General features: G+C 43.5%; 1 protein-coding gene across 1 annotated transcript in view; it reads left to right on the top strand.

Moving 5' to 3' along the window:
• LOC137308852 (transient receptor potential channel pyrexia-like) overlaps positions 1 to 15887 on the top strand; it is a 76379-nt gene extending 60492 nt beyond the window's left edge. The window contains exons 20-23 of the mRNA XM_067977309.1: positions 597 to 736; positions 6763 to 6923; positions 12438 to 12501; positions 13987 to 15887. Coding sequence (XP_067833410.1) covers positions 597 to 736; positions 6763 to 6923; positions 12438 to 12501; position 13987 — 366 coding nt within the window. The 3' untranslated portion in view covers positions 13988 to 15887. The remainder of the gene's footprint in view (positions 1 to 596; positions 737 to 6762; positions 6924 to 12437; positions 12502 to 13986) is intronic.
• The last annotated feature ends 228 nt before the right edge of the window (positions 15888 to 16115 follow it).

Below are 16115 nucleotides of genomic sequence, written 5' to 3'. Positions count from 1 at the left end.
CATAATGTACATTGTTGGGGCAGAGTAGAGAGAACCTACATCTGACAGTGCTGTACTTGAACTAGTAGTAACTGCTGATGCTGGGGGTTATTTTCCCAACACCGAAAATCTGTGGTATTGACTTCATTGGATAGGAAAATCGGGCGGGGTGTGAAACAGGCTATCGATTCACTATCAATTGTTTTGCATTACCGCCAAAGTTGAATTTCACCCCCTTTGTGTTTAGCAAGGTGAGGGATGTTAGTGCTACAGAACCAAATGCTTTCTATGTCAGTCACCCAGTCTTAGTATTAGGCACTTCCTCAGTTACTGCGTGATTAGATCCAGAGTAAAGCTCCCTCCATCTGCCACAACAATGTTCTTCAGTCTCAACCTTAGAGAAGCACCATTTCCATTTCCTAAACTACTTAGCCAGCCACTGGTCTCTGAGTGAGGTGTTTGAGATGAAAGGCCAATGCCTAATCCATTGCACCATCCAATTTCCCAATATTATTTTTTCTAATAAACAGAACTGATTTGAGGGCAAGAACTCACCATTCTCCATACTTAGATTAAAAAGAAAAGAAATTCTAACTCCGAAATATATCCCTATTCAGGATGAAATAGATAATCTCAGAAGTATAATGCAAATGGAAGAATGGGAAAAAGGTGATTATGAACAGAGTCCTGGACCCAACCGCTCCAGAAAGATTTTGGGCAACGGCAGTGGCCAAAGTCAAGATGGACGTTCGGAACAGTAAGTAGCTGTTCCTAAATTTTCATTCTATCTTACATTGCACACATTTCTGAACAGTTGTATTGAGTTCATTTAGAATTTTATATCCAATATTATTGTCCAGTAGCCTTCAGATTGTTATATTTCCTTACAGGCTGTCACATAATAAAAATGTTGATACTGCATAATTAGGACAGATTTTAAACTTTGATTTAATATAAAAATAGTTCTAGGTATCTCTATTTTTCTGCTGTGATCTTGTGATCTTTTAGCTGTACTCACCCCGTGCTATGGTTGTTATATTGGAAGACATTTGTCACCATACATCAGGGTGCACAATTAAATGCAGGATCCACATATCCAAACATTGTATTAACTGTGACAGATGAGGCTAACATATACAACATTGTGTACACAAATTTATTTTTTGTTCAAGTATTTCTTTTTGACATCTGCTGATGGCTGTAAACTGGTTAACTAATTTATTTATTTGGAAAGCAAATCAACCTGTAAGGTCCTTTTCTTTAGTTTTTAATTTTTCTCCCCTTCTGTCCTGAAGGTTGTAGGAAAAATGAATCAGGATTTGGACTTGGGTATATGGGGGAAATTTTACAAGTTAACAATCCTGGTTGTTCCGCAGGCCACTGTGTGCCTGTGTTTGAATGAATGAATGAATGAATGCCACAAGCTGTTGGTGAAACAGAGCTCATAAATTCTTTTATAAGTGTATTAGTTGTTTGAAAAAGAGCAATATTAAAGGGTGTAGGAAGCAAACAGAGAGTGAGATTAGAGTAGGTGGCTCATGTTGGAGAAAAACATCGGCACAGACTCGATGGGCCGAGTGGTTATTTTTGTACTGTAGGATTCCTTGATTCTATTCTATGAGTGAGTGAGCGAGTAGGGAGTGAAAGAATAAAAAAACGAGCATGGTACTAGCCCTGAACCTGGGGACCTCCAACTTCCCCACCCCCCACCCCCCACCCCATCACCAAATCTCTCGTTTGTTTCTAGGGTTTCTGTCTGCATGGCCCTCATAGGGGGTCAAGGTATCATTCTTGATACGCTCTCTCCCATCTGCAGTTTTTTTACACCTTTTTATGTGTAGCCTACTCCTGCAAGCAAAAAGAAAATGGGCCTTTGTTGAAATGAGGAAGATCACAGAATCATAGAAAGGTTACAGCACGGAAGGAGTCCACACCGGCTCTATGCAAGAGCAATCCAGCTAGTCCCACTCCCCACCCTTTCCCCGTAGCCCTGCAAATTTTTTCCTTTCAAGTACTTATCCAGTTCCCTTTCGAAGGCCATGATTGAATCTGCCTCCACCAGCCCCTCAGGCAGTACATTCCAGATCCTAACCACTCACTGTGTAAAAGAGTTTTTCCTCATGTCACTTTTGGTTCTTTTGCCAATCACCTTAAATCTATGCCCTCTGGTTCTTGACCCTTCCGCCAATGGGAACAGTTTCTCACTATCTACTCTGTCTAGACCCTTCATGATTTTGAATACCTCTATCAAATCTCCTCGCAACTTTCTCTGTTCCAAGGAGAGCAACCCCAGCTTCTCCTGTCTATCCACATAACTAAAGTTCCTCATCCCTGGAATCATTCTAGTAAATCTCTTTTGCACCCTCTCTAAGGCCATCTAAAGATTAGAGAGAATACATCTCACCCAAGTGAATAGCTCAGCTCTTACCTTATGCCAGTCTCTGAACATGCAGCATGTAGGCATCCTGTGTTGGCAGCATGTTTGCTGTTTGCATTTCTCCACATTTCATGGGCCACACAGGGCAAATGCATGTTTGCTGTTTGCATTTCTCCACATTTCATACAGAGCAATATAAAGTGGGCAGCAAAAAAAAAGGCATGCCTGCGTATTTGCGAAATAGGTGAATAATTGCCACAGTGCTGCTGCTCGCTGCGGTGTTGCACCAGCGAGGTTCTGTGAGCGTACATTAAAAGCATCACGTGAAATTTGGCACTGTGTGATGGCACTCATTTTGGCAACCTCTTGTGTACCTACAAATTTCTTGTGTGTCTGCTCCCACCTTCTGTGGGCTGGTGAAACAACATTGACTGTTTTGCCATCTGCATCCGCATCCGCACGTCCTTGACACTGCCATTTGCTACTAAAAGTCACTTCCCTTTGGAGAAATTTTTTCTCTCAGAGGGTCGGGAGTCCGTGAAACTCCCTTCATAAGAACATAAGAAATAGGAGCAGGAGTAGGCCAATCGGCCCCTCGAGCCTGCTCCGCCATTCAATAAGATCATGGCTGATCTGATCCTAACCTCAAATTTAAATTCATGTCCAATTTCCTGCCCGCTCCCCGTAACCCCTAATTCCCTTTACTTCTAGGAAACTGTCTATTTCTGTTTTAAATTTATTTAATGATGTAGCTTCCACAGCTTCCTGGGGCAGCAAATTCCACAGACCTACTACCCTCTGAGTGAAGAAGTTTCTCCTCATCTCAGTTTTGAAAGAGCAGCCCCTTATTCTAAGATTATGCCCCCTAGTTCTAGTTTCACCCATCCTTGGGAACATCCTTACCGCATCCACCCGATCAAGCCCCTTCACAATCTTATATGTTTCAATAAGATCGTCTCTCATTCTTCTGAACTCCAATGAGTAGAGTCCCAATCTACTCAACCTCTCCTCATATGTCTGCCTCCTCATCCCCGGGATTAACCGAGTGAACCTTCTTTGTACTGCCTCGAGAGCAAGTATGTCTTTTCTTAAGTATGAAGACCAAAACTGTATGCAGTATTCCAGGTGCGGTCTCACCAATACCTTATATAACTGCAGCAATACCTCCCTGTTTTTATATTCTATCCCCCTAGCAATAAAAGCCAACATTCCGTTGGCCTTCTTGATCACCAGAGAGCGGTGGAGACTGGGTCATTGAATATTTTTAAGGCTGAGTTAGATAGATTCCTGATTAACAAGGGAGTCAAAGGTTATAGTAGGTAGATGGGAAGGTAGGGTTGATATTACAATCAGATCATCCATGATCTTATCAAATGGCAGAGCAGGCTTGAGGGGCCGAATGGCCGACTCCTGCTCTTAATTCATATGTTCGTATGTTCATAACAGCATATTAAAATAACCCCATTCGACAGTTTTGTCTTGCTGTAGCCATTTCTCCCCTTCGGTGGCAGTACAGCTTTAAGATGGCCAGTGGCCCTTTAAGAGTTCCTGGCATCAGATAAACTGCCCTCGACCGTCCCCACACCACCCCCCCCCCACCCCGTTATCCCGCGCACACGCCTTGTGCTTTACGCATTGCATGCTGGGAGTGCTGTGATAACGTAAAGGAGCTGACCACACATTCTAACATGGTCTCACTGCTGCTGTGGCAGGACTGCATTATTGGTCCCATAAAGACATACCGCCTCTGCAATCAGGACACAATTTAACTGTTACATTGAAGCAAAGCAGTTTTCCTCTGCAATGAACTGCTTCCAGCCTCTGGGGTACATCTTTGGCAAGTCATCTGTAGTTATATAGATTCCTGATTAAATCATTCCTAGTTCTTTCCTAGTTTATCAGTAGGTGTCTTCTTTTTCAAACTTCAAGTAAACAGCTTTCATGTAAAACTGTTACATTTTTTTTATACTTCTACCAACTTGTACATCTGAGTTAACTGTTAGATTACTGTCTGAATTACACACATCTAACATCCTTCACACTTCTCAGTATATTCTCCAAATGTTCTAAAATGTAAACTAAAACCTCCCATTTAAGCCCCCTAATTTGTAAGGATGAAACCATTACTTCATGCAGTCTGACTAATCAATCATTCTTCATCAAGGTTAGAATTCCAATTAAAACTGCACAAACACATCAGTAAATTTTAATTGTCTAACTAACTTTACTTCTGTATATACTTCACGGTATGACCATCTCCAACAAGAGAAGGCATAACCACTTCCCCATGACATTCAATGGTATTACCTTTGCCGAGTCCCCCACCATCAACATCCTTGGGGCGGGGGGGGGGGTGGGATCACCATAGACCAGAAGCTCATTATGCTATGCCTAACACATAGAGGAAATTCCCCCCACCCTCTGTGAAAAGAAAAGAGAACTCTCTTTTGTTTGACTTGTGCCCACTTCATTCATCACTATCTGCTTTATGTACAGAAGTTAACCCTATGGTATTGGATTTACTGTAAAGTTTCCTACAGGCACTGATTTTTTTTTCTGGGGTCCAATTCTGTGGGCACTGGCAGTAAAGCAGTTTTTATGCATGAGCTAAGATAGCGAGTGTTGGCACGATAATCAACTCATCACAGGTTAATCAACTCTAGTCTGTTCCCAGCCAACATCCACACACATGTACTTCCCAGAGGGGTCACTGAAATCTATTCTAGAACCCCAACTACTGCCTACCTGAGGTCAGCTACTAAACAATGGGTGAGCTTGAACCTGGGAACTTCCGGTCTGTATGGATTAGTATCACATCACATCAGGCACATTTACCTTCTGAGCCATCAAAGATGATCTTTTCCATCATCCTCTTTACGTTGCAATACAAACTCACACGGATATTGGTCCTCCTAATGTTCTGGAAATCACATCATTTGCTCTAAGGGAGCAGGATCTATAGGACAACTGGCAATGGGCAAACAACTGCACACTGGTGCAATCTTGTGCATGCATACTTGTTCAGAAGTCATAAGAACATGAGTAGGCCATTCGGCCCATCACAATTTGAAATATTGGCCCCGATATTTATGGGACGCAGGGGAGGCAGAAAACGGCTGAAGAATCCGGCAAGGCCAGGGATGTAGAGGTCCTGTCGAACTTAACGGCAGGACCTCATTATCACTTTTTGAATCCATTTGCCGCCCGGCTGACGGTGAAATTGACAGCCTGACCAGCGGCCGGGAGGGTACACCAATGGCACGAGGTCACAGCCGGGGACCCTTGGGGACCATCCCCGGCAATCTTGGTGCGGGGGGGCGTGGGAAGATCAGTGATCGGGGCTGGAAGGATGAAAGGTCGCAATTGGGCGATTGGGGGGGGGGGGGTGGTGGGGGTGAGAGAGAGAGAGAGATAACGATCAGCAGGGGGGAGACCGAAGGCTTCCTTGAGGGGCCGGTGGGAGCACTCCTGCTCCTCCTGGCCCACAAGGAATGCTGAAAAAGATACTTACCTTGTGGAGCCGGAAGCTCCCGCCTCCCTTTCACTGCCGGGTTTCCCGAGCCCTGGGAAACCCGTGCAGCAGCAGTGAATTTTAAATCGGGCTCCCAATTGCTCTTCATTAATTATGTTAATGAAATGTCCTGCCACTCCACGGCGGGACATTCGAACACTCCGATATCCGCCGCCGTAAAAAAGGCGGTTGGGGTCGTGTTTCCCATATTTGAGGTTTTAACTGCCCCCCCCACCTCCCGCCCATCGCCCATTGGAAGATTGTGGCCAGAGCCTCCACAATTTCTACCATTACTTTCCTCAGCAACCTAGGATGCATCCCATCCAGTGATTGAAGAACAACACTGATGGCCGTTATAGGTGGGAAGTGTTCAGCTAGCCGATGACCAGAAGCAATAGTGTTCAGCACACTGCAGGGGAACTAGTGAATACCATTCTTTAGGTGTTTTCTTGCGCATCCAACGCTGCAGCACACTGCCTCATTTACATTACACTTCCTTTTAACACTACGGTGATTCATTTACACGACGTCATCCCATTAACAATATAGTGTACCATTAACATTACACTGCCTCATTAACATCACACAACCTAATTTACATTACACTACCCTATAAAGATCGCAGTGCCTCACTTTAAATTGCAACACTCTTTTTAAGTTGCATCTTAATTTATATTCCACCATCTCATTGACTTTACACTGGTTCTTGTACATTACACTACTCAATTTACATTACACCATTCTATTTACTTTACACGATCTCATTAACTTTACAGTATCTCATTAACATACAATGCCTCATTTACTTTATAGTGCATTCATGAAAGTCAGGGCTGCTGTTGGGTGTAGTGCTGTAATTTAAAGGAGCCGTAACAATTATTTTCTTCTTTTTCAGAAGCATGCCACCAAATACAGCAACACATGAAGACATTGAGAGCCTGCAGCTGAAGGTTTCAGCCATTTATGAGCAACAGGAAAATGCAACTTCAAAACTCACCGGCGAGTTACAGAGAACACAAGATTTGATTAATGAAATTCTCAGGCACATTGGACCTGGTAATAATTTGACACAGTCAGAGAAAAGGATCTGCAAGAAAGATGCTGTTCATTTATTAGCAATAATTCTCTGAATACCAAACCTACAGAGTTTAATTGATTTTTATGGAGAATAATGAAGGGAAAAAATTTACAGGGATTATGGAGAAAGAGTAGGGGAATGGGGCTAATTGGATAGCTCTTTCAAAGAGCCGGCACGGACACGAGGGGCCAAATGGCCTCCTCCTGTGTTGTACCTAATATGATACAATGATAATGGGTCCTCTGGAGTGATTACAAAACATAACCTTATTTGGGTTTTGGATGGTATTAAGTCCAAGAGAGAATTTCAAGGAGTCCATAATAGGTATCTGAATCCCAAAATAAGAGGACTGCCTAGAAACCATGCTGGTGCACCATACATTTATTAGTTTTATAATACATTAGTGGATGTCCTGCAGTGTTGCTCATAGAGTATTGGTTGGTCAGCTTGCTAAACGTCACTCCCAACCAAGCAGAGTCAGAAGGATTCCCTTCATTCATGACCAGATTTCTCTCCCTCTCTTTTTCACCCCCACCTGCTCCTCAGGGCTCCTTTCCCAGTTCCTTTAGCAAAGTATTTGCCCCTCAACTGGTTTTCTCTCTTTCCCTCTTTCTACTCCTCATTTGGGTCTTCCTCACTCTCTCATTTTCTCTGTTCCTTAAACTGGGTCATTCTGCTTCTCCCTTCCCCCTTCCAACAACTTCTGTGCATGTCCCTCTCTCCCTCTCTCTCTCACTATCTCCCTGTTCCCCTGAAGTTGGTATTGCTAAGAAGAAGTAAAGTCTAGAGTCTGATTATTGGAGACAGACTCCTGCACATTTGCATATTGGGGCCATTGTCGGTTATATGAAGAAAAAGGTGAGTTCCTTTGCACATTCATTGGAGCCCAGACCATACGGTAGCTCCTGAAAATTGTAATTTTCACAGAGATGTGCTTGTGCACATGTATATTTTGGAGCATGTTTGCGTGTTTCTGATGTTTGTTATGTGACAATATTATTTTATGGGGAATATAGTTGGTGGGTGAGGACAGTCATGGTAGCTGTATCGTAGAGATTTTTTCCTGCTAGAATGAGATTGCGCAGAAATTGTTTTGATCAAATGTGATTGGGAGAAAATTAAAATTGGGCAGAAAGTTCTATGTATTATGATTGATGAATGCAAAAATTAGGAAGTAACGAATTAGAAAGGCGAGAAACACAAGGGCCAGGATTTTGACCAAGAGCCCGGAACGGGGCGGGGGAGTCGAATCACAGACGGGAAACCCGGAAGTACGGTTTTCCCGGACGTCGTTACAATTTTGACGTAAGGACGTCTTTTATTTCTTTTTGTTGGTTTGCCGTCCGACAGGCCGGCCTGATTGACAGGCTGGCCTGAGTCGGATGGGAGCAGAGCAAGGAAGAGGATGTGAAAAGGTAAGTGTTCAGATAAGTCTTAGATTGTGTGGTTGGGGGGGCATTGATGGGCATGGCATCTGTAGGCACAGGGGCACCAGGGGTGCATGAGGGTTACGGGGAGGTAGTCATTGGGGATGGGGGCGGAGATCAATCATTGGAGGTCAGTCACCATTGAATCATAGAAAGGTTACAGCAAGAAAGGAGGCCATTTGGCCCATCGAGTCCACGCCGGCACTATGCAAGAGCAATCCAGCTAGTCCCATTCCCCCGCCCTTTCCCCATAGCCCTGCAAATTTTTTCTTTCAAGTACTTATCCAGTTCCCTTTTGAAGGCCATGATTGAATCTGCCTCCACCACTCCCTCGGGCAGTGCATTCCAGATCCTAACCACTCGCTGTGTAAAAAAAGATTTTCCTCATGTCACCTTTGGTTCTTTTCCCAATCACCTTAAATCTATGATCTCTGGTTCTTAACCCTTCCGCCAATGGGAACAGTTTCTCTCTATCTACTCTGTCTAGACCCTTCATGATTTTGAATACCTCTATCAAATTTCCTCGCAACCCTCTCTGTTCCAAGGAGAACAACCCCAGCTTCTCCAGTATATCCACATAACTAAAGTCCCTCATCCCTGGAATCATTCTAGTAAATCTCTTCTGCACCCTCTCTAAGGCCTTCACAACTTTCCTAAAGTGTGGTGCCCAGAACTGGACTCAATACTCCAGTTGTGACCGAACCAGTGTTTTATAAAGGTTCATCATGACTTCCATGCTTTTGTACTCTATGCCTCTATTTATAAAGCCCAGGATCCATATGCTTTTTAACCACTTTCTCAACCTGCCCTGCCACCTTCAATGATTTGTGCACATATACCCCCAGCTCTCTCTCTTCCGGTACCCCTTTTAGAGTTGTGCCCTCTAGTTTATATTGCCTCTCCTCGTTCTTCCTATCAAAATGTATCACTTCGCATTTTTCTGCGTCAAATTTCATCTGCCATGTGTCCACCCATGCCACCAGCCTGTCTATATCCTCTTGAAGTTTATCACTATCTTCCTCACTGTTTACTACCCTTCCAAGTTTTGTGTCATCTGCAAATTTGGAAATTGTGCCCTGTACTCCCAAGTCCAAGTCATTAATATCTGTCGAGAAAAGCAGTGGTCCCAGCACCGACCCCTGGGGAACACCACTGTTCACCTCTCCAGTCAGAAAAACAACCGTTCACACTACTCTGTTTCCTGTCCCTTAGCCAATTCTGTATCCATGTTGCTACTGCCCCCTTTTTTCCATGGGCTGTAATCATGATGATAAGCCAAATATGCGGCACTTTATCAAACGCCTTTTGAAAGTCCATATACACCACATCAACTGCATTGCCCTCATCTACCCTCTCTGTAACCTCATCAAAAAACTTTATCAGGTTAGTTAAACACGATTTCCCTTTAACAAATCCATGCTGGCTTTCCCTAATCAATCCATACTCGTCCAAGTGACTGTTAATTCTGTCCTGGATTATTGTTTCTAAAAGTTTCCCCACCACTGAGGTTAAACTGACTGGCCTATAGTTGCTGGGTTTATCCTTACACACTTTTTTGAACAAGGGTATAATATTTGCAATTCTTCAGTCCTCTGGCACCATCCCCGTATCAATGGATGTTTGGAAGATTATGGCCGGTACCTCTGCAATTTCCATTCTTACTTCCCTCAGCAAGCTAGGATCCATCTCATCCAAACCAGGTGACTTATCTACTTTAAGTACAGCCAGCCTTTCTAGTACCTCCTCTTTATCAATTTTTAGCCCATCTAGTATCTCAACTATATCTTCCTTTACTGAGACCCCGGCAGCATCATCTTCCTTGGTGCAAAGTGCTAATTTAGTACCTTGACCATCCCCTCTGCCTCCATGAGTAGATCTCCTTTATGGTCCCTAATCGGCCCACCCCTCCTCTTACTACCCATTTACTGTTTACATGCCTGTAGAAGACTTTTGGATTCAGGGAGTCAGTCATGGAGGGAGGGGATTAGGCACTTACCTGTTAGTTTCAGGCCTTCTCGTCTCCTCTCACGCGGCGTGAAGGAGAAGGCCCGGGAATCCCACCCCCAAGGGTTGAACCTTTCAAAACGGAGGCCTGCAGCCTCCCTGAAAGGTTTTACTGACCAACCTGCCTGCCCCTCGTCCCACCCCGGTGAAAACCAGAAATGGGCGGGTTGGGGGTAGGTCTGAAATTGTTGCAATTTACAATGCCTGCCCCCAACCCACCCGTTTTTCACAGTTAAAATCCTGCCCAAGGAGTTAACCAATGAGGAAGAGAAAAATTAACAGTCAAACCTAACGGTCACAATGTGGATGACAGATAGAATGCATACAACATAAGAAATTTTATTATAAAAATACTATGGGGATAGTAGGACAGTTTTGCTGCAATAGTTTTGCCACTACTAGGTGTCATGGTGGATTTTGACATCAGGATGCTCCATGTAGTTGGTGAGTGATCCACATTGAAGGATCAATGGTTATGAGCTGCTGGCTAAAGGTAATACTCTTCACATTGAGAGGGGAAATTGAATGAGGACTGTCATTAATGCAAGCCTCCTGACAGACAGACAAAACGGCACTGGCTAAACAGGAGATTGCTAAGAGCGTGATTTGGTCTCTGGCCTTGTGTAATCTTCGACCTTTTTTTATCAGTTTTCTCAAAATACCGATTTCAGGGCAACTGTTCTTACTGGAGGAAGACTGGCACATTAGAGATTAAGGTCTCAATTTTCAAAGTGAAAAACGGGTGGGTTGGGGGCGGGGGGCATTGAAAATTGCCACCATTTCAGACCCGCCTCCAACCTACCCATTTCCGGTTTTCACCGGGGTGGGGAGAGGGGCGGGCGACCAACCCGCTCCCAGGAGGTGGGTCAGGCGTTAAAGCCTTTCAAGGAGGCTTCGGGATGCCATTTTTCTGGACTTCCCGATTTCAACCCCTAGGCCTTCTGTTTTACACCTTGTGAAAGGAGGCAAGAACGCCTGAGACTAACAGGTAGGTACCTAGAAAGGCACAACTTGTGGGCCCGAAGGAGCAGGATTGCTTCCCCCAGGCCTAACAAGTCTACCTGCACCGACGCCCCCCCCCAACGATCGCGGACACCTGACCCCCGATCGCGGACCCCCCCCGATTGTGGATCCCTGACCCTGATCCGACCCAGATGCTCACCCCCCACTCCAATCCTCCGACCCCGATCCCCCCCCTCAACGATCGCAGACCCCCGCAATGACTCCCGATCCTGACACCCCCCCCCCCGTGACTAACCCCCCGATACCTCCCCCCATGACTTACCCCACCCATGCCAACCTACGTCCAACCATGTCCCCCCTTGTCCCCTCCCCCCCCCCCCCCCCCCCATCCATACAAACAAAGTCTTACTTGCAGACTTACCTTAACATGGCCTCTCCCTGGCTGGTCTCCCCACCAACTGAGACCAGCCTGTCAATCAGGCCGTTCAGTCGGATGGGAAACCGACAAAAAAAAATAAAAGACGTCCTTACGTCAAAATCGTAAGTACAGACCCATACTAATGGGTTTCCCATCTTCAATTTGACCCCCCGCCCCCTTCCCGGCTCGGTTTTAAAATTGAGCCCAAAGTTTCACCTGGAATTTCCGTGGGTGTTCTCCCCATCTCCCACCATATCTCTGGCAGAAATCCAGGAGAAATAGGCTAACGGCCATTTACGCCATTTCTCCAGGATTTCCACTGAGTTATGATGGGAGTTCAGGGGAACCCCTCCAGAATTTCCTGGTGTTTGTGTCTGTAGCTTTCATCAGAAGATGTAATTGAAATACTTTATAATTTTTAAGTTTACAAATGTCACAACAAATTAAAATCACAAGTTTTATTACTTCACTATGTTAGGAGGCCTTGCACCTGTTTCATTAATCCAACCTGAAACAGTTTTGGTGCAGAGTAGATGGGTAATTAAAACAATATTGAGTATTTTAAAAATCAGAGAATAATATTCAGCACAATTTGAAGCACTCCACAAACCAGTTTATAAAAGTTCTCCGACAATAAACATTGCTTTTTGTGCTTTCTCTCTTTTGTAAATCACCTTTAGGTACTACTGGAACACATTCATCTCACCAGCCACAAGATGATGTCCAGGAAAGCGGTCACCAATGGTAAATAATGTTTAGTTAGTCTTTTGCAATATATAGTGCAGAGTTAGGTTGTTGTTGACTACCAATTCTCCAGCGTCCAGCAGAAGTCTCATGCACGAGATCACAATCTCTCGCTCTGCTATGGTATACACTTTTCAATGCAGGGTCCAGTTTTCCAAAGTGCAGAGCAGCACAGCAAAGGCCCTCTCTGATGTACATGCTTTTCTGCGGGAATTTTTTTTTAATACATGTACATTCCAGCAGTTGAGACCATGTGTGCCTAGAAGGCAGCACTCTGGCTTAGCAGAAAGTGCTTCTCATAATCCAGGAACCTATTTCAGTAGGATATGCTTACAATGCCTCCACAAATTCTATCCAACCATGATAGATGACTACTGGAAGAACTGCAGCCAAACAGGAGCTGTACTGCACACATTCTGGTCAGATTCCTTCCTCCATCCTTTCTGGATGAATGACTGGAAGTCTTCTTGCTAGCCTTAACCATCCTCCAGCCCCCACCCCATGTTTACATGGCCTGCTCCTGACAGAAGGATCCCCCACAACCTATCAACTTGCCTGATTTTACTGGCAACGGTACATCCACTTACGTGATGCAACATGAGACCCATACGACAAACAGAAGGACAAAGCATCTGTGGGACATTTGCCAGTCCATACGAATAATGCATAGGCTTCACATGGAGCTGGGGAAATAATACAATGTGTGAGCTCCATTTCTGCAGGCCCACCCCACCATTGAACCGAACCACCTGACCTCACCCAGATGAGAGGACACAAAACCATTGGTTGGCCAAAGAGAGACCTGCCTCCTATTGCCTACAAAAACACCCTGTGTAGCTGCATAGCTCCCAATCCTTGTCCTTCCCCAGCACTCAGCCAAACTCCTGATTCATCATCCTCATCATCATCACACAACCTAAGCTACCCTAAATCAAGGAAAAGATTCTGAACCTGTCAACCCTCAATACATGGTGCCAACAAAGTGTACTGAACTCTGCAAAGATCTTCGCTGCAAGAAACTTTGTACCATACAATGGAATCTTTAATGTGCTATAACCAAAGAAAGTATGTAAACTTTACTAAATTCAATCAACAAAAGCTTGAAAAAAGGGAGCTTTTGTCAAAAAGACATATGAGAACTGGTAGATTTAGTATTTTAGGGATTGAAAAAATTGTAGTGTTTGGGCAGTGTTGCTGGAGTTTGGCATATATATAGACCAATATGTTTAGCTGTGTCCCCTGGTAGTGCAGGTTTTAATGACTGATGAGCATGCTGCAGAATGTTATACCACACTCCAACAAGGGATAATATTTAATCCTTTATCTGTCATATACCCTCAATAAGGTAATCAAATTATAATTTAGACCTGATCTTATTTTATGCCTACTTGCCTCCATATATAAGTCAATGTACCTCAATATATTGTCTAAAGTAATACTCCATTTTTGTGTGACTGACTGACAGCGCCTTTTTCTTTTCCCTAGAGATTCCTTGCCAAGTAATTCCTCAAGGTGATATGAAATGAGCGCTAAATGACATTCCATTCAAAGTGGAAACTGAATGAGAAGTCTGATCAAAAAGCTACCACTGAAGAAATGTCAACACATATTATTCTGTAGAAACATTTTATTTGGGAGGGATGGTTACAAATGTAGACACTTGTGTCAGAACTCAAAGATAAAAGATTAACTCCTAATTACCAGCATCATAATTTACTAAGTTAATCTTTCACCATTGCCTTCTCACTTCTTTTGATTTTAGGTGCATGACTTGAATCTAGTTTAAACTATGGGACTTTGTTCCCAGACTGCACCAATATAATTGGACATATTTATGCAAGAGAATTGCGGCCTCCAAAGAGTTTGGGGGTAATTCTGACTTTGTGCTATAGTGTAAAACGGGTGATAGTGAATCGGCAGCCTGTATTATATCTCTCCCGATTTTTATTCCCACTGACTTCAAGATATGAGATCATTGAAAATACACATTAGAATTTTCTTTTTGCAAGAAATTCCAAAGATACTAAGACACCTATGCTTCTTTAATGAGAAAACGCTGGGTCCCAAAGATTTAAATGTAAATAAATGTTAAGCGCAGTGCCTTTAGATCAATTACTTACCCCCAACAGAATTATAATCTCAATGAGAGGGAATAATTATGTTTTAGCTGTTACCTGAATTTTGCCCCTATTCCATCAAAATACAGCTCAGCATAATTGATTCCCAGCCATAAGTGTAGGGGGCTGTGTTTCAGTGAGAGTGGGAACTAAGTGTGTTAGGCTATGTTTTGTTGAAAACGAGGATTGCTGTTGCTCATCATGCAGTGGATGATACTGCCTGCTGGAAGATGCCTCGTTACAGAAATGTCTAAAAATTGTTGTGCTCCAACCTCACTTCCTCAGATAAAAGTACCACGCAACAGAGTGTCTGCCTTTTGCATATTGCTACACCAATAGAGCTGTGTCTACAAGTAGCACTTGGCGTGGGATTTTGATAATTGTGTAATGTCAGGCAACAATCACAGAAACCTGCAATACATCTCCTACAATAGAACATCACTGGGTTTCACGGTAAGGAGGCAAAAGAATGGTCTTACTAGGGGTCCTTTGGTTGATAGCTTCAGTTTTCATCAACCAGATGATTAGTTCTGACTGGAAAATAGGATAGTTTTATAGCCTTGTCATGTCATACCTCTGACTTTAGACATGCTCTAAAGGGTTATGGGTGTTGAGGTGCCCTGAGGAGACCTCAGCCACTCATAACATCGTGTTTTCAATGGTCAGAGAAGTCCCATAACAGTAGAAACTGAGGACATTTCTTTGGATTTTGTATTCCTTGTTTAAAGAGAAAAGGAAGCTGCAGAAACACGTACAAAATTATAATTGGCTTATTTTGGTTGTGGCCTCCTTATTGTAAAACTTGTGATTACCAAACCTATCAGAAGGTGGCTGCAAACGTGGATAAAGTTGCATTCCAGGGTGAGCTAGATTTTACATATATACAACATGGATACAGAGATATTCCAAACCATTACCAGTTAAATGCTTTATTTGAATAAGATATACTGGCCTCTTCCGCATCCCCGATTTTCATCACTACACCATTGGTGGCCATGTCGTCAGCTGCCTAGGCCTTAAGCTCTGGAATTCCCTCCATAAACCTCTCCACCTCTCTACCACTCTCTCCTTTAAAATGCTCCTTAAAACCTACCTCTTTGACCAAGCTTTTGGTCACTTGTCCCAATATCTCCAGTGTCAAATTTTGTTTGATAACACTCCTGTCAAACCCCTTGGGATATTTTACTACGTTAAAGGCACCCTATAAATGCAAGTTGTTGTTGTTTATTTGTAAGAGAATGTGTGATGATTTGTACATTATCACTTCAAGCCACGTAACATTATTTAAATATTTGAATTTTATTACTTTTCGTGATTATAGAAATCAACGTTATTGTTAGAAAAATTGTGCGAAGTGTAATTAAATTATTGACTAATAAAGCCTGTTCCACCTTGAATTGGTTGTTTGTCAGTACACCATACTTCTGAAAAGTAGCTTGGTTTTAGCCACGTTAAGGAGAGTGACAAGGGAAATACATGCTAATTTAACCCCTCGGT

This window comes from Heptranchias perlo, chromosome 3, assembly GCF_035084215.1.
Source record: "Heptranchias perlo isolate sHepPer1 chromosome 3, sHepPer1.hap1, whole genome shotgun sequence".
NCBI lineage: Eukaryota > Metazoa > Chordata > Chondrichthyes > Hexanchiformes > Hexanchidae > Heptranchias > Heptranchias perlo.
The sequence above is the reverse complement of the archived record's forward strand: the minus strand, read 5'-3'. Positions and strand labels throughout refer to the sequence as shown.